General features: G+C 51.2%; 3 protein-coding genes across 12 annotated transcripts in view; 2 read left to right on the forward strand and 1 right to left on the reverse strand.

Annotated features, from left to right (window-relative positions):
• Nucleotides 1-2,043: 2,043 nt before the first annotated feature.
• On the reverse strand, nt 2,044-6,979 carry YOD1 (YOD1 deubiquitinase). The gene is made up of 2 exons (XM_054180981.1): nt 6,708-6,979; nt 2,044-6,239 (listed from the first exon to the last, which is right to left on the reverse strand). The coding sequence occupies exons 1-2, from the start codon at nt 6,913-6,915 to the stop codon at nt 5,533-5,535; spliced, it is 915 nt and encodes a 304-aa protein (XP_054036956.1). The 5' UTR covers nt 6,916-6,979; the 3' UTR covers nt 2,044-5,532.
• A 119-nt stretch (nt 6,980-7,098) lies between these two features.
• On the forward strand, nt 7,099-23,809 carry PFKFB2 (6-phosphofructo-2-kinase/fructose-2,6-biphosphatase 2). 10 transcript variants are annotated; one of them, XR_008463218.1, is made up of 16 exons: nt 7,102-7,268; nt 7,973-8,098; nt 8,212-8,308; nt 8,705-8,771; nt 8,925-8,999; nt 9,136-9,192; nt 9,657-9,781; nt 10,154-10,361; nt 10,548-10,694; nt 11,238-11,342; nt 11,995-12,124; nt 12,744-12,806; nt 13,344-13,417; nt 16,125-16,316; nt 16,945-17,793; nt 18,429-20,621. XR_008463218.1 is itself a non-coding variant. In XM_054180973.1 (16 exons), exons 1-16 carry the CDS (start codon nt 7,193-7,195, stop codon nt 18,484-18,486), a joined length of 1,623 nt encoding a protein of 540 aa, XP_054036948.1. In that variant the 5' UTR covers nt 7,102-7,192; the 3' UTR covers nt 18,487-20,621. The 10 variants fall into 10 exon arrangements, 8 of the variants coding, with proteins under 8 accessions (XP_054036949.1, XP_054036946.1, XP_054036948.1 ...); XR_008463219.1 differs by having other exon boundaries at nt 16,945-17,748; XM_054180973.1 differs by having other exon boundaries at nt 17,726-17,748.
• CR1 (complement C3b/C4b receptor 1 (Knops blood group)) overlaps nt 21,005-24,458 on the forward strand; it is an 80,045-nt gene continuing 76,591 nt past the window's right edge. Inside the window, exon 1 of the mRNA XM_054181602.1 lies at nt 21,005-21,071. The gene's annotated coding sequence lies outside the window, so the exon portion shown is untranslated. The remainder of the gene's footprint in view (nt 21,072-24,458) is intronic.

Consider the following 24,458-nt stretch of genomic DNA (forward strand, 5'->3'; position numbering starts at 1 on the left):
TAAATCTGTGCCGTAACATAAATAGAGCTTGCTGCCTGCAGGGCTGCGAGCGGGTCAGGAAAATGTCATGATCCATCAAGAAAAGTCTTGAGCTTCTCTGAATCGGGTGCCCAGAAAGAACCTGTTCTTTTCCCCCTTTCCTCTTCCTCCAATGAATATAAATAGCTACAACCCAAAATAAAGCGTGATTTCATATAGGTGGCATGAAGTACATGTAAGTAGTCAAATGATGCAGAGAAAACTCCACAATGCTGTGAAAGGACGTTGGCATGTTAACAGACCCGTTGTGCCTCACCCTCTTCATAAACAAACGAAGACAAATGATTCAGTCCCGGCCCTGAAGGAAACGCATCCACACGGCGTCACCGATAAGATACCTGTTAACGTAATGACATTTATTTGACTCTGTAAGACTGTTGGACACTTTCCTTAGACCAAATTGTCCGTACAGTAGGTATGCTGACGAATCAATTATGAAAAATACTAGGTAGTTAATACCTACTATTACACAGCAGTTTAGGGAAATAATTAAATCTTCATAAGGCTGGGAACCGAGCAAGCAACCCTATTTATGATGCCTGTTTTACAGAAAAGAGGTAGAGAACTGAGGTGATCTGTTTCCATACCTTGGTTAGCATTAACTCTGCATCAGAAAGGAGGAGTCAGCTCTCAGGGTATAACACAGTTCCACAACGCTTTAATTAAAAATAATAGACAAGGACACTGCAATCTCGGACAACCTAATTTTGTTAACTCCCCTGTTGCATTCTTTTGTAACAGAAAGCATCCAGGTGCTCACGCTCACGGGAGTGAAAAAGCAATATTGATTTCAGCCAATTTGAAGTCATTTTATTCTGCCCAGTCCTGAGCAGAGCAAAACCCTATGGCAGTTCCACAGCTGGGTGCAGTTGGATTTAAAATACAGGCAGGCGTTTCATCTGTAGGATAAAGAGTTGTAATTTTCAAAATAGCAAGCTGAAAGTTTTTAATTTTTTTTTTTTCCCCTCCTCTTATTAAAGGGTTTCCCTGGCAGGGAGAGGTTTGCGGGGCTCAGACACGGGGGCTGCGCGGGGCAGGAGCCCCCGGTGCTGCCCAGCCCTGATCCTTCCTTGGTTTCTCAAAAATCCCCATCGATACGGGGATTTCTGTGTTCAGGGCACTCGTTCGGCATTGTCTTCATTTATCCTGTCCCCTCCTCCTGCTCCCTCAAAGTTGAGAAGGGCAAATAGATAACGCTGCTGAGGTCAAAAATGTTTATAAAAATGACGGGTGCTCCTGCGCCGCCAGCGCAGTCTCACGGTGGCTTTGTTGCCCCGGGGCGGGTGACGACTGCAGGGCTGTGACGGTCTGGAACAGGGCTCTAGAAGAAGCAGGATGGGTGCAGGAGGCGCTGGTCCCAAACCGTCACAAGTGGCCTCTGCTGTGACCGTGCACACAAAAAGGTGCAGATTTCAGATGCTGATTTTATACCGTGTAACGAGATGTTCCTTTTCTCAGCACTCTCCCCAGAAATTGCTCTTTTTACATAAGTTTATCCAGAACTAAGGAATTAAGTTTATCCTTCAGAAACTTTGGAATATTACTGACTTACTACCGAGACCAGTCTTTCAGGCAGTGGCATCCATGACGTACATACGTACGCTACTGAACCCAAACCTTCCTCTCTAAGTCTGTCTACCTAACAATTTATGTATTTGAATGCATAAAAGATTCTGGAGGTATGTGAAACTCTTTACGCTTTTTTTCTCTTCGTACCTGGCGCTACTTATACAGACAAAATAGTTTACTACTAAAAAAAAGAAAAAAGTTATTGTCGAACAAGTTGGAAGTGAAGAAGCTTCATCCTGACCAGGTTGGGAGGCTGCGTCCCTCTCGCTGTGACTGCCTCAGTGCCAAGGGAAAAAGGGAATGAGGTGGAGGGAAAGCAGATGGAAACGCCTCCAAGGCTGCACTTCCTTTATGTGAAGACCCGGAAAACACACTGGGGAGCAGCAGCCAACGGGGCCCAAACCTGAAATTCAAGAACTGAGGCAGAGACTAGGCTGAACAAGCATGCATCACTCACGTTTATTGGTGCATCAACAATTTTGCAATTCAGGGCACGTGTTTAAGGAAATATGTTATAGCAACTGATCCGTACTGACGATACACAAACCGGAACGATGTACTGCCGAATTACATTGGTAACTAAGACGTTTAGAAACGTTTTTACTGCGATGGGAACACGCGCTGTCTGCCGCGGTGAAAGTCCTTGCTCAACGTGTAAACTCGGACAAGCTTTTAAGGTGCTGTTATAACCACGGCATGTATCTCTTCGTACAACACAACACGTCTGTGAAAGGCCACGTGATCAGAGCGTGTGAGGCTCTTCTTTGAATAAAGAAGGAATTTGGTGCTGGTGGAAGGGCCAGACTGGCACCAGGAAACCAGAATTCTTTAACTGAAGATCCAGAACTGCGCAGATGGGTGGAACACGACCAAGCTTTGAGCAGGCGCAGCTTCGAGGCAAAAACCGCAGTTTCCAGGGGCCGTTTAGTTACTGACCCCCGTGCTGACGTACTCGGCAAGGAAATGAGCGCTCAGTTTAAATGGGAATGGCAACAAGAGTAATGGTAAGGACACACATTATTTTAATTTCTTACAGGCTTTCTGGATTGGTCTGGGCAGGTGACACTATTCCCTGCCAGTACTTGGGCCTACGTTCCACACCTCTACTCTAAAATACCCGTCATTAATTTGCTGTGTAATTACTAACAGTCCAGTGCAAACATATCACTGATGTTCAGTAGTTTATACCACTAGTACCAGGATGCCGTTTTTGTGATAATTCCGTAATTGTATCATTAAGGGCAGGCAAATGCTGATAAAAGATAGTAAAAAAAACCCCTAACATTTATAAAAGAAAGGGAGTTGTACTTTAAATATATCCATATCTTACATTTTAAATAACGTAGATACTTTCTGTTTGGGAGAGTTTAGGGGAATCACATAAGGCTTTCCGACTCAAGGTCAGTCCCACAGGTCACTCGCTCCTTGAAAGAGTTTGTCAGCGTGTAACAGCATCAGCTTTTACAAAGATGAATTACAGCAGTTCAGTTGACTTTTTTTTTTAACCAAAGAGATTTTATTTTCTGGGCAATGAAAGAAAACATCCAAGCAGTGATATTGACACATCCCCCTCAAAAGGAACGGATTCTCCGTTAGCAGATTTCCAATGCAACCATGATATAGCAAAGCTAAACACTCTGGATTAAACAAGCTAATTTTAAAAATACTGCAACTGAGAAATACCAAAAAAAAAATATTTTTTTACACACCTTCAGAAATCCACCCAGGATACAAAGCTCAAATCTAAGTGTTGCTCCCCAAAGTCAATGCATTTGCAAACGTGGCAGACAACAAATATGTATCTTCCCCTTCTGTTTCAAAGCCACCCAAAGACCTTTACACCTCTCTGAGGTAGGTATTATGTCCATTTTACAGATGGCAAATGGTGAGGATCAGCTCCTTGTCCAAGGCGTCTCACCGCTCCAGTGTGAGAGCTGCCAATACGACTTAGGATGGACAGTCTCTTGGTCTCATTCCTAGACAGTATTTCATCTCAAGTAGTTAAAACACAGTGTAATCTTCAAGTTCCTTTGAACTCTCAGGTATTTCTTCAGGTTTATAAGCGTCAGCTTCTAGAGGGCTGGTTTTAATGTTGGGTTTTGTTGTGTTTTGGCTTTTTTTCTAATGGTAGGCTAAATCAAAGTGGGGTTTAACACCGGAAGCTAAGTGGCTTTCTCTAGGAAACTCCCAACAGCGCTAATGTGTATTTTAATATTGAATTTAAAAGAAGCCTGGTCCATAGTGCTCTTGGTGATTCTATTCTTTTTACTTAATTATTCATGCCTCAGTTCAGCAAAGCACGCGCTTACGTAATTATGTTCCATTTTCAATGAGACCCTCCTGTATTTCAAGGTCCAACTGGGAGCCTCTGCTGAGAACTTCAGTGAAACATACTTTTTACAGAAAATAAGTTTTTGCTGCAGCAGGCGTTTAGCCAGATGCCTTAAAGAACGGAGGCCTTTAAAACTAGATCTTAGGTTCCACTTGGAAAGTGGGTTTATTTCTGCCTTAGTCCGAAGAGGCACGTTCTTGATCCCCATTTGTACAAGTGCAAGGAAGGTAACTCTAAACAGAGTAACAGAAGAATAGCAGGCTAAGAGTACTTTAAAATTCAATAAAACAAGTATGTGTTGCAGGCATTTCAAAGAAAAATCCCTTTCAGTAATGTGCACCTTTACAGCACCTTTTAAAAGACCTCAAAAGCACTTGCGTTAAGCCTCACGACCCCGCTGTGAGGTAAGATACTTTAAACCAACTTCAGCTTCCCTGATTCTGAACAGTACGAGAAGTAGGGCAGTTTACTCAGCTTATTTTGTTCCGAAAATTAAACTGCACCCTTCATTATCAGAATTAAAGTCTTGCTACTGAACAGTCATCGGTGACAAATGAAACACATTAAGGCAGAATGCAGATGAAGACACTTCGAGCCTCCCTTCTGGGTTAGCACTCTGTCCTTCGAAAAAGGGCAAAACTTTTTGCCGGCAGAGTGAGAACTATACCTTAAAGTGCTAATTTACAGTATTTGGAATCTGGTGCAGCTTAGTAACACTGTGGCCATGCGGCTATACCCAAGTAAAGTCTGCTTAAGTGTATTTAACAGATGCAAATTAAGTCACTTCCCTAACTACTGTATTTCCCTCCTGCCAGATACTATTATGAAGAAGAATCCAAAGTATCCCAAGAAACATGCCTATGTTCTGATGCAGTGTAAACACCAGGGGGTTGATAAGTTATTTTTCAAGCAACTAAAAACTACCTACGGAGGATTAATAAGTTTATTCAACACTTAACCATCTACTTATTAATTTAAAGAAGGCTATCTTAAAGCTTAGAGGCCATTTCTTTCTCTAAAGCCATGACTTCACACAAACAATACAGTCTACTTCTGATAGTAACAGAGTATAGGGCAGCTTTGGAGACACTCCTTCCATTAAAAATTGTGCACCAAATGAGCAGTTTCCCTTGCAAGAACCGCTTGTATGTGCGGAGTCTAATTCTCAGTATAAGTAATGCTGATACGTGTATTTCCCAAACCCTTACATTAATTAAATCACTCTGAAAACATAATACAGGGAGATTCATTCAGCAACTCAGAGGCTAGATTTTATGCTAGTGTTGAACGAGCCTGATTTTGTATGTCCGCTCAGATCGCATACACAAAGAGATTATATCAGAAATCAAGTTTTAGCTGCCAGTGTATACCACCGCCAAAGTACTATAAATTAGCATGCGAGAAGATACCTACTCCAAACCCATTGGAAAAGTCACTAACCATAACAAACCTGTGCGTCTTGGCCATCATTAAGTTAATACGCTTTTCAAGCTTTGTGAACGGAATTTTGTGATTACATACAGCTTATCTGGAAATCCAGAATTTTATTCTGGATTGGTGAGGTAGTCGATGTAACCCTCCTCATGTAGATGTCACACTTCTCCGAAGTTGGTGTGTCCAGTCTCCTTGGCGTGTTCTCTGGCTTCCACTTGTCCAGTTAGTCCCTTCTGGCACACCATGCACCTCAGCGTAAAGCGATTCACGTCGGTAAACTGCCTCTTCCGTCTGGCTTCATCCGCCAACTCCAACGCTTGCGCAAGAACAATATCATCAGTTGTGGAGAAAATGGTCTGGGGAGGAATGTCCGAGTCGGGGATTTTACGCTCAAGTGGATCGTAATGAATTCCATCGTAAATTAAAAGGACCCGCTTAGTGTAACTGGCATCTTCCCCAAAACGGTCGATTCTGACCGTCTGTGTGTCCACCACACAGATTTCGCACTGGTAAAATTTGGATAAAATGGACACTTCGATGGCTCCTCCCCAAGTCTCTTCTCGTCTGATCCAGTCGCAATACTCCCTGTTAGTTTTCCCTAGAACTGCCTCACAGTAAGAATCAGGATCACTTGCTACTATCTGGGCTATAAGGCTGCGCATCTCTGGGGCACAACCCGGGTCGTAAACACCTCCCTCCACCACGTAGTACACGCTGGTGAAGAGACAGGAGTTATCCGCCGGGACAACCCTCCTCACAAGCACCGGTGCCACTTCCCTCATGGAGTTTGACATTGTTCTTTTTGCAACAACAGGTGAGTCAGTCTTGGGTTTGGATGTATCCTCTTCGACAATCAGAGTATCACCTGTCAAACACAGGAGGAGGAAGAATTGAGAGAAATAAGCTGATGGGAGTTAAAGATGAAGCTGTTAAACACTACTGCGTTGTTGTTATTACTAAGGATCACCCTCGTTTTCCCCAGCAGCACGGTATTCTGATGGAAAACAGCCTCAGCCAACACAGCCCGTAGGACCGCAACTCCGTGGTGGGTTCCAGTGGACTCACCTGATGTCTCCTGGGTCCCCGTCCCCACAGCCCTGCGCTTTTGCCTCTGCCCCCCAGGGACGCGGGTGAAACCACCACCGAGGAGTCCTTCCCTCCCGAGCCGGCTGTGACAGCTCCCCCCAGGAGGAGGAACCGGCCCGGCAGCCGGCTGGCGAGGGGCGGGCTGGGCCGCAGCCTCCTTTAATTACGGTAATTGCAGCCGGCCGGACAGCAGAGGCCATAAAGCGCCGGTGCCCGCCCCCCCGCGCAGGCCCGGCCCGGCCCTTACCCGAGTGGATGCCGAGGTCGCCGAGCCGGCGCTCGCCGTCGCTGAGGTCCAGGCTCCGCGGCGGGAAACCGAGCAGGAGGCGCTGGGCCGGGGCGGGGACGCCGGTGAGGGCGGCCAGCGCGGCCTGCATGTCCCGGAGGCGGGAGTGGGCCGTGAGGCCGGGCAGGGGGTGGGTGCCGCTCCGGGCCTTGCAGCGCAGCCGCAGCATCCTCGGCGGGGCTGCCCCGCGCCGCCGCCGCCGCCCCACCGACCGACCGCCGCTTCCGCTTCCGCCCCGCCCACTCTCGCGAGACCTCCCGCCGCGCCCCGTCATTGGTCGGTGGAGTGGCCAATCAGAGAGCCGCCCGGCCGGCGGACGCCGGTCTCATTTGCATAGCGGAGCGCGCCGGCGCGTGTGACGCAGCGCCGTTCACGGGCGGTGCGGTTTGCATGTGATTAGCATCTGATTAGCATCTGATTTGCATGCGGTGCGGCGGCGCGGAGCCATGTCGGCGGCGCCCCGGCACGGCGGCCCCCGGCGGGGCAGGAGCGGGGCCCTGCGCGGCGGCGAGAAGAAGTGCTGTGAGTAACCCCGGCCCCGGGGACGGGGAGGAAGCGGGGGATGCGCATTTAACGTCTTTAAGGGGTGGGTGGGGGGGGGAATATGTAATTAGGGGGATGGTGCTGCTCGTGCCGCTTAAAAAAGCGCGCGTCTTCCTTACGCCGCGTTTCCATCCCGTCCCGGTGCACGGCGCTGCTCGCCCCCAGCCCCTCGTTTTTGTAACTCCCGGGTACCGTCATCGCAACCCCCCCCCCGGCTGTTTTTCCCCCCAAACCGCCGGGCGCCGGCTGAGCTCGGCTCGGCTCTTTCTCCGGAGAACGTGACCGTTTTGTTAAAAGCACCTTTCTGATGCCCTTGGCAGCTCCTGCCCGATCGGTAAATATTTTTAAAGCTAAAAGACATATATTAGCCCCATTAGACGCAGCGGGTGCACCGTTGCTAATCCGCCTCATTAGCTAGCACCCGGGAGACCGCAGAGTGGTCCAGCCGCCGCTCGCAGCGGTTAATTAGCTGGGAGAACGCGTGAACGAGCCCGTTATGGATGCCCTTGGTGTTGGCCTGGCTCCTGGCCCTGCTGCTCTCCAGTGCTGCTGATGGTCCTGGGGTTAATTAGCTGGAAGGACAGGCCAGCGAGCCTGTTATGGATGCCCTTGGCATTGGGCTGGCTCCGGGCCCCAAGCTCTCCGGTGCTGCTGATGCTCCCGGGGTGGGGGTTCCTTTGCAGCATGGGCGTCCTACATGACCAACTCCCCGACACTGATCGTGATGATCGGCCTCCCCGCCCGCGGCAAGACCTACGTCTCCAAGAAGCTCACCCGCTACCTCAACTGGATTGGGGTGCCCACCAAAGGTACGTGTAGGGGGGCCTCCACCATGGGGTTGGCTCTGCCCTTGGCCGAAAGCGCGGTGAGATCTGTCTGTGAAGTGCCGTCAGTCTCACGTGCTCGTCTTTTCTGTCTGAAGTGTTTAATTTAGGAGTGTATCGCCGGGAAGCGGTGAAGTCTTACAAGTCCTATGACTTCTTCAGGCACGATAACAAAGAAGCCATGGAAATCCGCAAGTGAGTTGCTGTCGGGGGGCTGAGCCCACCCGTGGCAGTCTGGTTAGTCTCGGGGCTCGGCAGGCTCTGCCTTTGAGGAGCACAAACCAGCATTTAACGCCCGAGAAGCAGGGGAGGAGGTAGCGCAGCCCCTGCGGGGACCCTACCAGAGGTAGCCCTGTCGTTGACTTGGGGCTGGCACAAAGAGCAGGGCTGCGAACGCCCGGCGATGGATGAAATCTAAAGTAGGTTGTAGATACAGATGCCTCCTGATCTCCGCAGAGCCTGCGGGGCTCTTAGAAAGACGCAGGGGTGGGTGCTCCATGGGCAGGTACTTAAACCTCTCCCCAGTGGGTGGGAAGCCTGGATGTCCGAACGCTTCCATCGTCTCTGAAAGTACCCGTTTCTCTCCCGCAGACGATGTGCCTTAGTGGCTCTAGAAGATGTGAAGGCTTACCTCTTGGAGGAGTGCGGGCAAATAGCTGTAAGACTTTTCTTGGCTAAACACAGCTTTGCATCTGGGTTGTTCTGTGCTGCCCAGGGCGTCTGGGGACCTGATTATAATCCCAAAGGATTTGGGACTGGTTTGAAAGCTTTAGATAGACTTGCTCATTGCTGCTTTTGCATTTTCTGGTAGGTGTTTGATGCAACCAACACAACTCGAGAAAGACGGGACCTGATTTTAAATTTTGCTAAAGAAAACGCTTTCAAGGTAGTGCTTCTGCATTTAACGTGGTGTAGGGATCGCTGCACCGAGGGCATCACTGCTCCCCGGGGCAGGAGCTCCCGACTTGTGGTTCAGGGTGGAGTTCCTGAGTCTGAACCGTGCTTCCCTGACTTCTTCCTAGGTGTTTTTTGTGGAGTCTGTCTGTGACGATCCAGAAGTCATCGCTGCCAACATCCTGGTGCGTGCCGCGTCGTCCGGGCTCGGCTGGCAGCGCTTGCCAGAGCTCGGTGCAAGGTCACCCGCCACGGCAGCGCCTGCGAATGCCTTTGCTATTACATTTCATCTTGGAAATAAGCAGCTATCGTTCGTGGGTTTACAAAAGCTGAAGATGCAGTTAGTTATGTGAGAACGTGGAAATGAAATGAGGCTGGGAGGTGTTTGACCTTGAGGCGGGTCTCCTTGCCGGGGGGAGGCGGCTGGCGAGGGGCTCGTGGGGGGAGCAAGCCACGAGCCAGCTGTGCCTGTCGTGGGGCCAGGCGCCCCTGCGCCTTCAGAGTCCCCCTTTGTTTCCTCTGCGGGAGCAGGTTTTTCCGCAGGGCAGTGTCGAACAACGCTTATTTGTTTCGAAAGGGAAGAATAATGTTATTCAGCTCCGTGTCAAGTTTGCTTAACTCTCACAAAGCGCCGCTGTCTGTTGAGCAGGAGGTGAAAGTTTCCAGCCCCGACTACCCGGAGAGGGACAGGGAGAACGTGATGGATGATTTCCTGAAGAGGATTGAGTGCTACAAGGTCACTTACCAGCCCCTTGATCCCGATGCGTATGACAAGTAAGCGGAGCCCTGGGGGGTGTTTTGTCCTCGCAGACACGAGCTGCTTTGCTTTGTGGCTGCTCTTCTGTGGCCGGGGAGGCTGCGACGCGCCTGCTGCAGCCGCTGCTCCCCCGGCGCGCGGTTGCTCGGGTGGAGATGATACCTTCGGGTCCCAAGTGATGTTGAAAGGATTTTTCTCTAGTGTACTGCAGCGTAATGCAGTTCCGTGGTTAATCGCGGCAGTTCAGGGTCTCTTCTGTCCGCTGGAGCGAGCCAGTGGTAGCGCTGATGCCTTTACTAGCGGAGAAATAGCTGGATTACACCCGCAGGTGCACGTGCTTCATTTTTAAAACCGGTCGTGTGGGTGTTCTTATTTTATGTTGACTCCAGAGATCTTTCCTTCATTAAAGTGATCAATGTGGGACAGCGGTTCCTAGTAAACAGAGTCCAGGATTACATCCAGAGTAAAATCGTCTATTACCTAATGAACATTCATGTCCAGCCGCGTACCATCTACCTTTGCCGACATGGTGAGAGTGAATATAATCTTGTTGGCAAGATTGGTGGGGATTCTGGTCTGTCGCCGCGCGGGAAGCAGGTATGTGTTTGGCAGCAGCCGGGTGGCCGCGTTTGTCCGTGTTGTGTGCCCAGGGCCAGCGCCGGGCTCGGCGAGGGGCAGCCCCGCAGCTGGATCTTGCCGCGACAGCCACAGCCCTTGAAACGATGCTTTTAACGGCGGCAGCGGCCCCTGCTCCCTCCTGACCTCCCCTGGCTCCTCTTCCAGTTCTCTCAGGCGCTGAAGAAGTTCATCGAGGAGCAGGAAATTGTTGATCTGAAGGTGTGGACCAGCCAGCTGAAAAGGACGATCCAGACGGCCGAGTCCCTGGGGGTCACGTACGAGCAGTGGAAGATTCTCAACGAGATCGATGCTGTGAGTGAAATGCCGACTGGAGCCTTCAGCTTTTCTAGGTGGAAAAATAACCTTGGAAAACAAATTCATCACGGTAAACTTGACTATTTCCTGTTCGTTTATAACCACGTCCATGCTCCAGCCACCGTGGTGAGGGTTAGGGTGGTTTGGTGCAGGGCTGGCAATGCTGGAGCTGCTGTGAACGTCTCCAGCTGGTGTGGGGAGAGAAAATAACACTGAACATCGCGGGCGTTTGTCGCACTGTCCTGGGTGGACAAAGGTCGCTGCTCCCGCTCTAATTCTGTCAGGCAAAAGAAACGGCAGGGTTGTTGCGGTGGAAACGAATGCTCCGTTCCATCCCTGGCAAACAAGGCCTTTGAAATAAAACCAAAAGCCCACCCTTTGCGAACCACCCTGGACGTGCGGCGCCCAAATGCCGTGTCAGTTATGGTACCTAAAATTTTCGCCACATAAAGGGATTTCTGATCTCGGCCCCTTGCTGGTTTTGCGTTGTTGTACCTCTGTTGAAAGGGAGCGTGGAGTAACAGGTTCTGCTTCCCTCAGGGGGTTTGTGAAGAAATGACCTACGCGGAAATCGAAGCCAAGTATCCAGATGAGTTTGCCTTGAGGGATCAGGAGAAATATCTGTATCGCTACCCTGGAGGAGAGGTGAGGACCCTTCGGAAATAACAATACGATGCAGCATACGTAAAATGAATACGTATGTGTAGAATTGAAAGACTTTACTTCATTTTAACTTTTCCTGCCAATATTTCTATGAGAAACTGAAAACATTAGGATCCCCAGCTCTCTCTTAGAGGAAAGGTTTGTTGATTTCCTTCCTTGTGGTGTGCAAATGATGCTTTTCGATAATATTATTTGGGCCACTTGCCGAGTCCCTGGATGCTCCCCTCTGGCACGGGGGGTTTCTGCATCCCGCTCCTTGGGCTGGGGCCTGAACTGTCCCTGTGAAAAACCGTCGTGGAAAGAAAACGATTGTGGGTGTGGTATGAAGTCATTTCTGGTTTTACTTCACAGCCCTGTTAAAATGTATAATTTCCTATTTTATTTGTTTTTCTTACTGCACTCGTTAAGAGTTACCGGTTTTCTGATTCCTCCTGTAATCTGAGGATGGTTGACATTAAATTTCACCTTCTGCTGTTTGCTTTTTCCCCCCCTGTATTTACCGGCTCATCCATAACTTCTGCATTGCGATATTTTAACCGATGCTTTCCTGAGCGCGAAGCTGTGTTAATTGCTACTTCTGCTTTAAGCCTCTGTTTACAAAACCCCTCGAAAAATTCCTGTTTTGTTTTTTCAGTCCTACCAGGACTTGGTCCAGCGCCTGGAGCCGGTAATTATGGAGCTAGAACGGCAAGGCAACGTCCTCGTTATCTCCCACCAGGCGGTTATGAGGTGCCTGGTGGCTTATTTTCTTGACAAGAGCGCAGGTACAAAAATAAACGTGTGGTGGTGGGGGCTGGCTTCTCTCACTGCTTCCTTTGCAGAGCTTTTTGGGGGGGTGGCTTGTAATTACTGTTTTGATTTTTCACAACGGAAGAGCCGCTTAAAAAAAGAAAAAAAGAAAACACTTCTGAAGCTCTTTAACCATTGCCTTTCAGCAGTGCGCGGAGCTTGGCAAGAGGCTCTTTTTGTGAGAAATACAGATGCTGTTTTTTTCCACCAGTAGCATTGACATCCTCTCTAGGGGATTATTTGTTTTAATATAAAGAAAAAGTTTTCTGATGCATTGGTAGCTGGGGGAGGACTGGCGGTAACACTGATCCCTGGCGTGCTGGCCTGGGAGCTGGTTCCAGTCTGCTGCAAGCGGCTTTATTAAACTCCAGTGAGCCATACTGGACTTTATTGGAAGTTTTACTGACTTTATTACAAGTTCTATTGAAGTTTGAAATAAAACTTGCTTGGGTCCGTGGTGGACCGGGGGGCTGTCGGGGGTCGGGAGGGCACCAGGCACTTGCGGGGCTGGTGTTTGATATTTGCCGTGTCCCACCCTGGGACGAGGGGGGTGGCAGAGCCGTAAGCCCCCCGCGACACCTCTCTCCATCCTAGACGAGCTGCCCTACCTGCGCTGCCCCCTCCACACCATCCTCAAGCTGACGCCCGTTGCCTACGGTAAATATTGTCTTTATTTTGCCCCCCCCGTCCCGGGTTTGTGTGAGTGGGTACAAACCTGCTGCCAGTTTGTATCCGTGTGCGACTTGCTGTAAATATTTTTAATGTACATTAAAATAGAGTAGTGGAGAGGGGGAAGGGCTTGGGGGGCAGTGGGAGAGGTGTGTGGGTGCGGGGGTGCTCTCCCGTGGCCCCTGAAACACGTGACGATTGTGGATTTCAACGTTTGATGCCCCCAGACTTGGATTTGGCTCTGGGGTGCGGTGAGTTAAAAAAGGCTTTTCTGGGTAGACCCGTAGCCCACGTAACCCAGGGCCGCGTTTCTGCAGCGACGGTCAAAGCCAGAAAGTAGTTAAAAGTGTAAAATTGTGTTAACACAAAGCTGCTTGTTTATGAGCTCGTTCATTTTTGAAAAGTAAAAAAAAAAATAACAAATTTATTACGACTCGCTTTCCATCCTGTTTTCAGTGTTTTAAAAAAAAAATTGTTTATTTAATAAATTACCCTTCCTTATACAAACTCCTCTTTTCGGTAAAGGCTGTAAGGTGGAGACGATCACCCTGAACGTGGAAGCAGTGAACACCCACCGCGACAAACCCTCGCTGAACGCAGTAAGTCTCGCCGCGCAGCTCCGGCTTTTTCCCTTTTTGAAAAGGAACACCCGAACCGAAACACTCTTAAATATTTGCTAGAAATGGCCGTTTGCTTTCAGCGACCAGGAAGACTTGCTTCAGCAATAATCCCCAAAAGCAGAATTAATTGTAGGCTGAATTAACGTGCTTCCCAGGCCGGGGGGAGGTATTTTTCAGAGCTGTTCTAAGAAGCAGAAATGGGCAAATTTATGACATAGATTTTACATTCCGGGTCTCGGTCTCAGTTTTTGTTGAAGTATTTGTTGTTGGTGCTCGTTTGCATTCATTGCAATAATTGCGAAAAGACTTGCCAAAATGTTTAAAGTGATTTAGTGATTTTTTTTTTTTATTTTTTTTTTTCCTCAGTGTGTGGATGAGTTTTCTCTCCCCGCAGCTGCCGATGGGCTCAGGCTGGGCTCTGGGGTGGTTCGCGGTGGCTCGGGGCAGCGTTTGCTGCTGGTGGCTGGGAGAAGGGGAGGCTTTTCCCTTGTCTCCGCAGATTTTGTGTGTGTCTTACAAGTATTCGGTGCAGGGCAAGACCAGGGCGTTCCTAAACTTTGTAGACATCAGCGCGGGAGGAGATGGGTCCAGTTTGCCCCCCTCGCACTGGGCACCTGCTGGCGGCAGCAGTGGGAACGCCGCAGGCTTTGCCTGGCTTTATTTATGAAATAAATAAATCTCTGCCGTGGCTGAGCTAACTGGCCATCCACCTCGTTCTCCAAAGCACAGAACTGCTAAAGCTGTGGAAGCTGCTGCTATTTCAGTTGTTACCTGTTGCAAACGCTGTTCTGCAGAGGGACGCATCTGTCGGGGAACGGTGAATAGCCATTGCCTGCAATTAAATCCCCCAATTAAAGAGCAGGAACCAACTCTCCACTTTCCTAATCTAAGCGCATCGCATTTTAAGTTCTTTTGGTGCATTTAGGCTTTTACCTGCCTCTTGTCATTGTATTTTGTAAAGAGCTGTTGGCTGATTGAATATGGTTATTTTTGTGTCCCTGTGCTGAGGGACCAGGAACAGGGGGTGGAGAAACAGGAACCTGCCTCTGTGGCCGGAAGGTTTGCGGAGCTAAATCCAGCTGATTGCGAAGTGCTAAACTCGAGATATTTGGCAAGATTTTTGTGGCCGGTCCCGTTCTGGTGGTCTCCAGTCGGGCATTTATCGCTTTGCGATTCTGTGCGATGCCCACGTTGGAATCGTTGCTGCCCACTCCGGGAAGTCAGAGGCTGTTTCTGTTCTTCTTTGCATCTTTTGGACAATGCAGCTGCTTTGGGGGAGAAGAAACGCAAAGAAGGGAAAGTTTTCTATTTGATTTTTTCCCCTCCCCAAGTTGATTGCAGGGGGAAAAAAAAGAATAAAAAAAATAAAACAAAAAAAAAAAGACACTTAAGCAAAAAAATCCTGAAGGGAAGTAAAAGTGCTGAAAAAGTGGACTCTTTCAGTAGGCTCTGAGCCAGATTAACCAACAGAGCGGGTCGTTTCCCACCGCTGATGCTCAGCTGGGGAAGGCACGGAGTGGTCATGCTGGCACAGACCGATGTGGGGCTCGTAGAATGAGAGAATGGCTGGGGTTGGAAGGGACCTTTAAAGCCCGCCCAGTGCCACCCCCTGCCCTGGGCAGGGACACCTCCCACCAGCCCAGGTTGCTCCAAGCCCCGTCCAACCTGGCCTTGAACCCCTCCAGGGATGGGGCAGCCACAGCTTCTCTGGGCACCCTGGGCCAGGGGCTCACTGCCCCCACAGCAAAGACTTTCTTCCCCAGATCTCATCCCAATCTCCCCTCTTTCAGTGTAAAACCCGTTCCCCCTCGTCCCATGGCTCCCCTCCCTGATCCCGAGTCCCTCCCCAGCTTTCCTGGAGCCCCTTTAGGGACTGGAAGGGGCTGGAAGGTCTCCCCGGAGCCTTCTCTTCTCCAGGCTGAACCCCCCCAGCTCTCTCAGCCTGTCCCACAGCAGAGGGGCTCCAGCAGCTCCACTGCACACCCCGAAGACACCTCATGAAATTGTATTTTAGTTGGGAAACGCAGCCAGGCAGAGTTAAACAGGAGCAGGAACAAAACGTGGGATGGTGTGAGAAATTTGCCCCTCCAGCCTTACAACCAAGTCCAGTTGCACTCTATAAATTAAAATATCAGCAAATGGCTCTGTTTTTGAGTAATTAAAAACTGTTTTGTTTTATGAATTTCTGGAGGTGTGGTGGGTATAACCCCCATACTTCAAATTGAGAGATGAGCTGGAAATCAGCCAGTCTGTGGTGGAACCCCATCCTCCCCCTCCTGGGCAGCGGGGTCCGAACCCCCAGCCGGGGCTGAGACCAAGGGGGTGACCCACAGTTCGGGCTGACCCCCCAAGTGATGCTCTGGGATGGGGACACATCCCTTTGCTGCTGTTGATGCCACCGTGTTTTGGGGGGGCTGTGCCAGGGTTTGGGGAGAAGCAGGACCCAGGCAGGGTTGGGATCCCTCTGCGTATCTGCCAGAAGCTTCCAAATAATTGTATTTATTTAATTTTTTTCACTATGGGGGCCAAATTTTTTTACCGTTGGGTTGACCGAGCCGCAGTCCCGGCTGCCGGGAGCTTGGGGTGCCTGCGGGTGGAGATGCCGGAGGTACGTGCTGGTCTGCGACGTGGTTTTAAACTGTGGTTCCCCTTTTCATTCCTTGCGATACCCTCCGTCTGGGATCAGAGCAGCCTTCCCGCCAGCCAAACCCCTGTAAGGATGAGAAGAAACAGCTTTACGCCGCGGGCCAGTGCGGACACGGTAAAGCGCCCACGACATTACAGCGTTGGGAGCAAACCTCTCGACCTGCTGGGGCCTCTCCCCTCCCTGGAAGCTCGAGATGGGGCCGAGCGGCCGCAGCTACAAGTTGGTGTCCAGGTGGTACCTTCCCTATGCTCCCCCTCCCCGCCCTCGCCCATGGCCCCCCCTGAAATACAGACCCTTCCCCAGGTCTTAATCACTATCTGTGTTCACGCATGAAAATCATTCTGGGTTAGGTTCCCTTTAAAAAAAAAAAAAAATAGTAGTCCACCAAAAACCACCCCAAAACCCAAAAGTCACCCCATTAAACTAGAATTTTGATGCCAGAGACTTCAAAAAATCAGGCTCCACGCAGGCGAGTTTCTATCAGTGCAGTAGGGTTTTGGTCGGGCGGTTAATTCTGGGCAACATCTCACTTTCCAGCAAAAACCTGGTTGGAAGGAGTTAGAAATGCCCTCTCTGTCCTCATTCCATGCTGCAGCCAAGCGTTGCTTTAGCCCCAGAGTGACTGGGTAGGAAATCTTTGCGTCCGTGACTTTTTTCGGTGCCCGTTTCCCTGCAGATCCCAACGTCATCAGCTTGTTGAGCAAAGTTTGGGCTCTTTTGGGTGCCCGAATTAAAGCAGCTTGGGTTTTGGTGCTTGGCGTTTCGTTCAGCTTAGGAGCACGTAGGTCCTCATCGGTGTTGGATGCTGAAGCCCCGTTTGTTTCTTTGCTCATGTAAAATTGTTTCTCTACTAAATTAGGAGTTTTTCTGTGCCTGGGAGACCACAGGCAGAGCGGGCTGCACCCTTCGAGGAGGTCCTTGTGCAGACACAGCCATCGTTACTAAAGCTGTCTAAGAATAAAATAAACTTGGGTAATTTAGAGGTTAATGGTATTCAGTGAGCCCAGTTCTTGTTCTCCTCCTCCCCGTCAGCAGAGCGAGTGGCCAGAGAGGAAAAGGGCGATGGAGTAAAAGAAGGGCGATGCAGCACAGGTGACCGTTGCTGGTGTTCCCGTGCTCGGTGGAGAGCATGAGGCTGAGACAGCCGCCGTGTCCCGGGGCTCCGCTGGGAACTGAGCCAGCCGGGGCTTTCCCCGCCGCGGCCCTGGGTGAAGGGTCTCCGCTGGAGGGGACCCCGAGGGCTCGATTTGCGGGTGCCTCCAGCAGGGCAGCCCTGGGACGGGCACCCCCACCCTGACTGCTGCCCGTTGGCGGTTGTACCCTCCGTAACCCTGGTGTTGGAGCAGCGGCAGCTCGGGGACGGAGGAGCATTGGGAAACCCTGGGTGCTGGGGGGGGGACCGCACTGTCCCTGGCCTGATGGAGCCCTGGAGATGCCCGGCTGTGGAGGAGGTGGCCGGGCGCGATGTCCTTGTATCAGCTCTGCTGTCGTACAGGCCTGCCCTCAGCTCCCTGACATGAAACCTTTGGGGTTGCTTCACTTCTTTCCTCATTTGCTTTGCTGCTTTTACTATTATTTTAAAGTATCTCCTTTAAAAATGCACTCTGAGCTATCCTGTGCTGTTTCTTTTTCCTTTGCAGCCTCAAGGGGGAAATGCTTGCCTGTGAGTACCACTGAAAGCAGCTTGTATGTACTCTCTTGTGGTTTAGTAAGTAGGACTTCTCTTGATTAATGTTGCATGGAAACTACTTTGGGGAAAGACAAACGCGTGGAGCAGAGGGAAGTCTTTTGCTGTGTAATAACCTGTTGTTAAGGGGGACCTCAGTGGGGGAGGAATATGTTACTGGGGCTGAGCCTGCTGGTCTGGGGGCTCTGGCTGGACTTACTGGTGGATTGTGCTTGTGCTGGCTGCCCGAAAAAGTGTGTGTCACCCCGAGCCTGCTCCGTCCCTGGAGCGGGTCCCGATGTGGGAGCGCTCTGTGCTGGCGCTGCTGGGCTGAGCCATGTCGCTCGTCCTGAGCGGGTCCCACTCGTGTCTCCTCCCCGCCTGGGACGGGACACGGTGGCCGTTCTTCTCGCAGGGACTTTGCAGGAGATGTTGGGTCGCAGCCTTGGGGGGGGAGCGGAGCCGCGCGGCCCCAGCTCCCCATGGCTCGGAGCTGGGCGGGTTTAGCGTGTGTTTGGGAAGCGGCCGCGTGGATAAACCTGTGCCGGTGGCAGTTGTCACCGAGTCCACACCGCCACCTCCCTTTGGAAGCATCTTTGAATGGGGGTGAAGAGAGCAGGGCTGTCTTTCTCCCACCCTAAGGGGAGAACATGTCCTTGTCTGTCCCCCTTCTCCAGGGAGCCACCAGCCAGCGTCACCCATGAGACCTTGGCTTCCCTCTCAGCTGCCGAGTAAGGGGCAGGGATGGGACCGTGGCCACCACCCCGCGTAGAAAGGCCAGAGACGCCCTCGCTTCGCCCCGCTCCCGCCGGCCCCGTGCCCCCGCTCTGCTGGTGGCCGTGGCAGACCCCAGACCCCGCTGCAACCCCTCGCTTGGCTGACCGGGTGTTTCGCCTCATGCAGTACATCCCCCGCTGATGGGGGTTTTTTTGTCTTGTAAATGTTTTTTGCCATTTAGGTGCTCTCTCCAGGGGCCCGGCTGTATTGCGCGGCACGTCCCTGTGTGGGGCTGTGGGACGGTCCCGTATCGCATCCTCGGCGCGGTGCCGTGCTTGTCCCCGTGCGCTGGGGTGACCCACACCTTTGTGGGGGGGGTCTCTGCCATGGGAGCACCCACAGTGCCATGCGGAAGGGTGGGCTCAGAGGTGGCACGAGCCGTGTCCTCGGAGGCTTTGGGTGCCTGTGCCTGGGCTGCCGGGGTTGTTGCTGACCTGCTCCCGGAAAGCTCTGCTCCCTCCTCGCCTCTGCTCCTGCTGCTCTGGCGTCAGAGGGAGAGCTGGGCTCAGGGCAAAGGAGGTGCAGCGACGGCTGGTTCGGCTCCCAGATGCCGGGTGTTACGAGGGGATGCGGGTTTGTGGGGAGCTGCCCCGTTCCGCTGCGGCAGGGTGGTCCCCGCGGTGACGGGGCGCAGGTCTCGCCGCCACAGGACACGGCTCAGCTCCTGCCTCTGCCCACCTTCCTCCAGGGCGAGGAACTCCTGCCTGAACGTACGCCGCCGTTTGGATGGGCGGCTTTTCCCTTTAATCGCACTTTGACCTTTGAAGTGAAGCTTCTCCAACAGTTTTCTCAACGCGACTGCTCTGTCTTTCTCCATCACGGGCGTTGACGCACATGTTGTAGGACACAAAGGTGTGGGGTTGATGCTGGAGGCGCGCGCCTCTGTCTCCTGTTCTCTAATTTGCGACGGCGTTTTTAATAACGCTGCCGAGTTTTCTTACCGACTGTGCTGCCAAAGCTGCGGAAGCGCACAAAGCACCAAGCTCCGCTGTTGCTGTAGAGCATCTCCCACGCTGGGAATGGCCGACTTGGGAACGGTCCAACCAGTAGCGATGCAAAAAAGGCGCATTTCTCCTAAAATTGCCTGTCTCCCTGCGTTTCAGAGGCCTTAATGTTGAAGGTGAGGGGAAAAGGGGAAAGAACCTGAGCTGGGAGAGCTTGTCATAAGTCTGGTAAATCGTTGCTCCTCTACTGAGTGATATTAATTTAGAATTATCCATAGGCTAAAAATCAAAGCCTCTCCCCTTTGGATTTGCCTTTGCTCTGAGCCGAAAGGAGCTGTGTGTTTAGAAAATGAATGTATATGCCAGCTTGGCAAAATGACTTTTCAAACGCTGCACTTCAAGTGCTTTTTTCCCTTATGTTTAAACAAACACAGACTTCCTAGGAAGGTTTGCAGATAAGTGAAGGGAATTTGGTTCAACATCCTTGATTCCAGTAAAAACCGTCTTCCTTCTCAGCGTTGGTGCTTTGCTTGAGAAAGTAGCGTGTGTGCAGCTGTTACGGATCACGTGATGGTTACTTCCTAAGGGTCATTGTTGGGAAAGCTCTTTAGATATTAATTCTATTTTTTTTTTTTTAATTGCAAATAGAAAATATGTAGGGTCTGGATTTCCTGACTGATATTAAGTGTTGATGCCTACTGTTAATTGGCAGCAAATCGGCTTGATATCTGTGCCACTTTTTTTTATTGCAAAACCGTGCTGGTTGGGAAACAAGACAAATTGCCCTTATCGATTTACAGGTGGGCTCGCGGTGTCGAGGCGCCGCAGCTGAGCCGAGCGGGCACCGAACGGAGCCTTTCCGAGCATTTTCCGTGCTCTGAGAACATTGCATGAGCAGCAGCTGTGTAGGAAATCCTGGCCGCCAGATTTCAACTTGTGTCATTTGTGCATTTGTAAATACACAATTCGCTTGTACTGACCCGCGTGTGTTTCTGTCGGACTCTCGGGGAGGCAATGGAAGGAGTTCTATCAAAGCTCTAAGTTTTTATTGTGGTTAATACGCAAAATGGTTACTGTAATGGGTTTTTTATGTTTGTCCTGGAAGTGTATTTTCCTATGGAGAAGATAAATAAAAGCGAGTAACCCTGAGTAACCAGCCTGCTTCGTTATTGCTGCCCGTCCCACAGGATGCTCCGGTAATGCTGAGCTTGCGCCGTCTCGGGCGAGACTGGGAAACCCTTTGTGCCGAGCTTTGCAAGGGGTTAAAGGCCGATGCAAAACGCGAAGCAGCCCGTTATTTGCTCAGGGAGGAGTAAATGAGTAAATCCTCAGACGGTGACTGTCCTGTAGAGCAACTCCGTGGAGCTGGTTGGACCCTCCTGCCGCAGCGCCTGTCCGGCCGTCCCCAGCGCCGGGCTGAGCTCCGCTGTGCCGTGCTCTCCTGGCTTACCCTCGGCGTAACCTGTGCTTTTTCTCTCTTATTTCTAGAGGATGGCTGGTTTAACGATGTAGAGGGCTGCACTCTCATCTGGGATTCAGCTGGGATTTCCGTGGCTGGGAAGAGCCCTGCGGCCGGGCCTCGAGCATCCCCGGAGCACAGTGAGCCGCGCGCGCTTCGGCCAGTACTCTCCTCTGAAATGTGTTTTTTAGCGTCTGTCTGCGTCTTTTTCTTTCTGAATGCTGACAACGTCTGTCAATGAGATGGGAGAATATTTATTACGGAGATTTTTCAACCTGCTTTTACTACATGTGAGCTAATGTATCCCGGGGCTTTCTGAGCTATTAAAATAGTGTCCCCCGTCTTTCCTCCTGGTTAGATGGCAAAATTAACTGCAGTATGCGAGGACAAAATGGTTATATCCTTATTCGCTGAAGCAGCTTTTCTTTGGAAGATGTGTTACCAGACCAAATCCCCAAGTTTTTATTTAGCTCTTACCCTTTCCAAGTTCAAATGCTGTCGTTGTGGTGTTTAACCATCCAAAGAGCCCCGGGTCTGGTTTGATGTTTCTTTCACGGCTGCTGAGCTGCGTCCCCCGGCCGGAGCCCGTCCCTTTGCTCGGGAGGGCTTTTGGCCCAGGGTGTAAGAGGGCACTTGTCCCGCAGGATTTGCTGACCCCACGTCTCCTGCCAGGGACCAAAGGGAATTACAGCTCCAAGGCTGGGAACAGCTACCGGGGCTGTTCAGTCTGAGCTCAAGTCCTGTTTTAGCCTCGCAGCCTGATCTAAGCCTCGTCCTCTCGTTTTTCCCTGGGTTTTGTGGGCGCTTTTCTCTATTTCAGCAGAAAGCGGGAGCGTGGCTTTGCTCGGTGTCTGGGAGCAGCGGGGCCGTGCATACAGGGTCTGCGAGCAGCACAGGATTGTTCTCAGTTGTCTTTTTAACGTACCAAATTTTAGGCCCACGGCAAGGTTTTAAACTTGCCTGTAAATGAGCTGTGAACGTTACTGATGCATAATGCTGCCTTCAATAGGGTCTAAGCTGCTTTAGTATTCAGTGTGTAGATGGTGAAGCTCCCCTGCGGCGCAGCTCCTGCGATGGCTGCGTCTTCCTTAAATCCCCCCCAAAACCCTGAATTTACGGTTTTCTCCCCCGAATCTTGATTTGTGTTTTGCCAAACTCCATTTTGCCGCACTCCTCCCGTTCTTGCGCTACGGGCAAAATCCTCAGGTTGGGTGGAAGAAGGAGCGTTTCGGTAGGAAGCAGGAGGCTGTTCTGGACCTGCTGCTCCCAGTGACTCCGGGATTTATACGAGCAAGTTCTGGGACCCGGGTTGCTTATTTTAAATGTATAAATAAACGTTGGCCGTTCCCACAGTAGGGATCTGTGCTTGAGAACTGTCGGTGCTCGGGCCCTGGCTGTGCAGGAGCTCAGCAGCCTGGAAGCCTGAGGTTTACCTGGGGATTTTGGGCTCAAACCTGGTTGTTTTAAACACTCCCAGAGCTTTAATTCGATAAAGGCTGAGATAGATTGGGCCACAGCGAGGGCCTGGACGCTAATCCTGACCCATCAGGACTTCTGAGGAGCAGAAGGCTGTGTCGATCTGAAGCAATTGCCCCGCGGAGGGAGGAAATTCAGTGGGTGAGAAACGGAGTTTTATTAGTTTTGTTCCTCGGGCTGTTCCCGGCGGGGAGCGGGTTTGCTGCAGCCGTCTGCAAGAGCAGTACCGCCTGTTCTTTGGTTTTAAATCTTGTGGTGCCTATAAATAAGCCAGGGGGGGAAAAAAAATTCTGTTGAAGGAAGAGATTTATAGCCTTTTGCACAGTAAGACTTGCTGTCGTTCTCCAATAACGCTCAAAACGCACAAAATGGAAATGCCGGCTGCTCCTACCGAGAGACGTCCGGCTCTGCGGGGGGGAAGAGAGAGTAGGAATGTACTGTAGGATGTTTGCGCACAATATGCTGTAATAACTTGCTAAGGAGTTAATGATATTTGTATCGTTGAGTAGTTAATGGCTGTAAGGAGACAAAATATATATATATTTACCTGCCAGGATTTGTGAATGTAGCTGCTGGTATATTGGCAGTCGTAACTTTTTTAATCGCTGCCAAAGATCAGGTCTGCAGTTCTGGATCGCTGACAGGGGGTCCCTTATTCCTATCGAGCGGGTCCTTGGGATGGAGCCTCTGCAGACGGCAGCACTTGTGCCTCGGTGCTTTAATTACAGCCTAACTATAGCCTGTTCCTCCTGCGTTTCAACTCTTTAAAGGTGTAAATACAGGCGTCTAGAGCGTAGCAGCAGCAGCAGATTTGTGATGATCATTGTTGCCCCACGGGTGAACGATACCTGACGTGACAGGTCCCGGGGTCCTGCTGAGCCCTGGGGGTGGCCGTGCTGGGGGGATGCCAGCGAGCCCACGCGTCCCCCCAGCCGCGGCTGGGCTGGCGGGTCCCTGTGCCAGGTATTTCCTTGAAATCACCTGATCGCCTTGGCACCGTGCGGGCAAATACCCGAGAGTAAACACCAGTTGCACAATGTACCTGAGCTGAGGATTAGCAGAGGCTTGTGCTGTCAGTCGTGCCGGAGCCGACGTCTTGGGCTGGGCAGGCGGAGGTGGTGGGTGTGGAGGTCTGGGTGGGCTTGATGTCCCCCTGAGTGGGGTTTTTTTTTTTTTTCTATATTCCTTGACTTTCCACCCGTTTCTATCAGCAGAGGCGGTGGTGGCTGCTGACACCTTCCATGAGCGGTGGCAGGGCCACCGCCGGGACCTGCATCGCTGGTCCAGGGGCTGCCTGCCTCATCGGCGTTATGGGTCGTTTTAGAGAGAAACGATCGCTTGGGCAAAACCTGTTCCATCTCTGCTGCCAGCGATGGGGAAAACTGGAAAGTGATGGGGGGGGGGGAAAAAGCTTAAAACCAGGCCGGGTAGCTTGAGTTTGTGTACACTGGCGGTGACGTTAGAGCTGCCACCTCTGTCAGGCGTCCCCTTCCCGGCAGCGGGTGACGGCGGAGCCTTGGGAGTGGGGGCGTCGCTGGCCGCGCTCCCGGAGCCACCTGCCCTGGTGCCTCCCAGACCCTCACCCCGGCTCCTCCGAGCGCTGCCGGTGTCACCGCCACCTCTCCCCTGCTCCTCTGTCTCCGAACGCCGTTTGCCAACTGCAGCTCTCTGTTCAGTGTTTACTGAGATGGATGTTACACGTCTGCTTTCAATTTTGCCACGTTACTGCTTTCTAATGTCTTTTTTTAGGTTTTAAGGAAAAATGCGCTGTACGTAAACTTGTGCTGTGTGTTGTGTACTTTGTGCATAAATATCCCATGAGCATTTATTTACAATAAAGAGATTTTAAATGAAAATAGATTTAGTTTCCTCTGTTGCTTTCCATTATTGTTTTCAATAACGATCTGTTGTGTGCTGGTTTTGTGAGGTAAGGAGTCACCATCCCTGGAGGTATTTAAAAATGCAGACGTGGCGCTGGGGGACGTGGGTTAGTGGTAACTTGGCTGTGCCGGGTTCACGGTTGGACTCGATGATCTTAAAGGTCTCTTCCA

Source organism: Rissa tridactyla, chromosome 21 (genome assembly GCF_028500815.1).
Source record: "Rissa tridactyla isolate bRisTri1 chromosome 21, bRisTri1.patW.cur.20221130, whole genome shotgun sequence".
NCBI lineage: Eukaryota > Metazoa > Chordata > Aves > Charadriiformes > Laridae > Rissa > Rissa tridactyla.

Excerpts from the sequence above, each read along its gene's own strand:
- YOD1 (XM_054180981.1), bottom strand. The coding sequence starts at position 6,915 with ATGCTGCGGCTGCGCTGCAAGGCCCGGAGCGGCACCCACCCCCTGCCC. Across the intron at positions 6,240-6,707 it reads CGACCTCGGCATCCACTCGG|GTGATACTCTGATTGTCGAA; the intron begins GTAAGGGCCGGG and ends TGTGTTTGACAG.
- PFKFB2 (XM_054180971.1), top strand. The coding sequence starts at position 7,193 with ATGTCGGCGGCGCCCCGGCACGGCGGCCCCCGGCGGGGCAGGAGCGGG. Across the intron at positions 7,269-7,972 it reads CGGCGGCGAGAAGAAGTGCT|CATGGGCGTCCTACATGACC; the intron begins GTGAGTAACCCC and ends GTTCCTTTGCAG. Across the intron at positions 9,782-10,153 it reads GATCCCGATGCGTATGACAA|AGATCTTTCCTTCATTAAAG; the intron begins GTAAGCGGAGCC and ends TGTTGACTCCAG.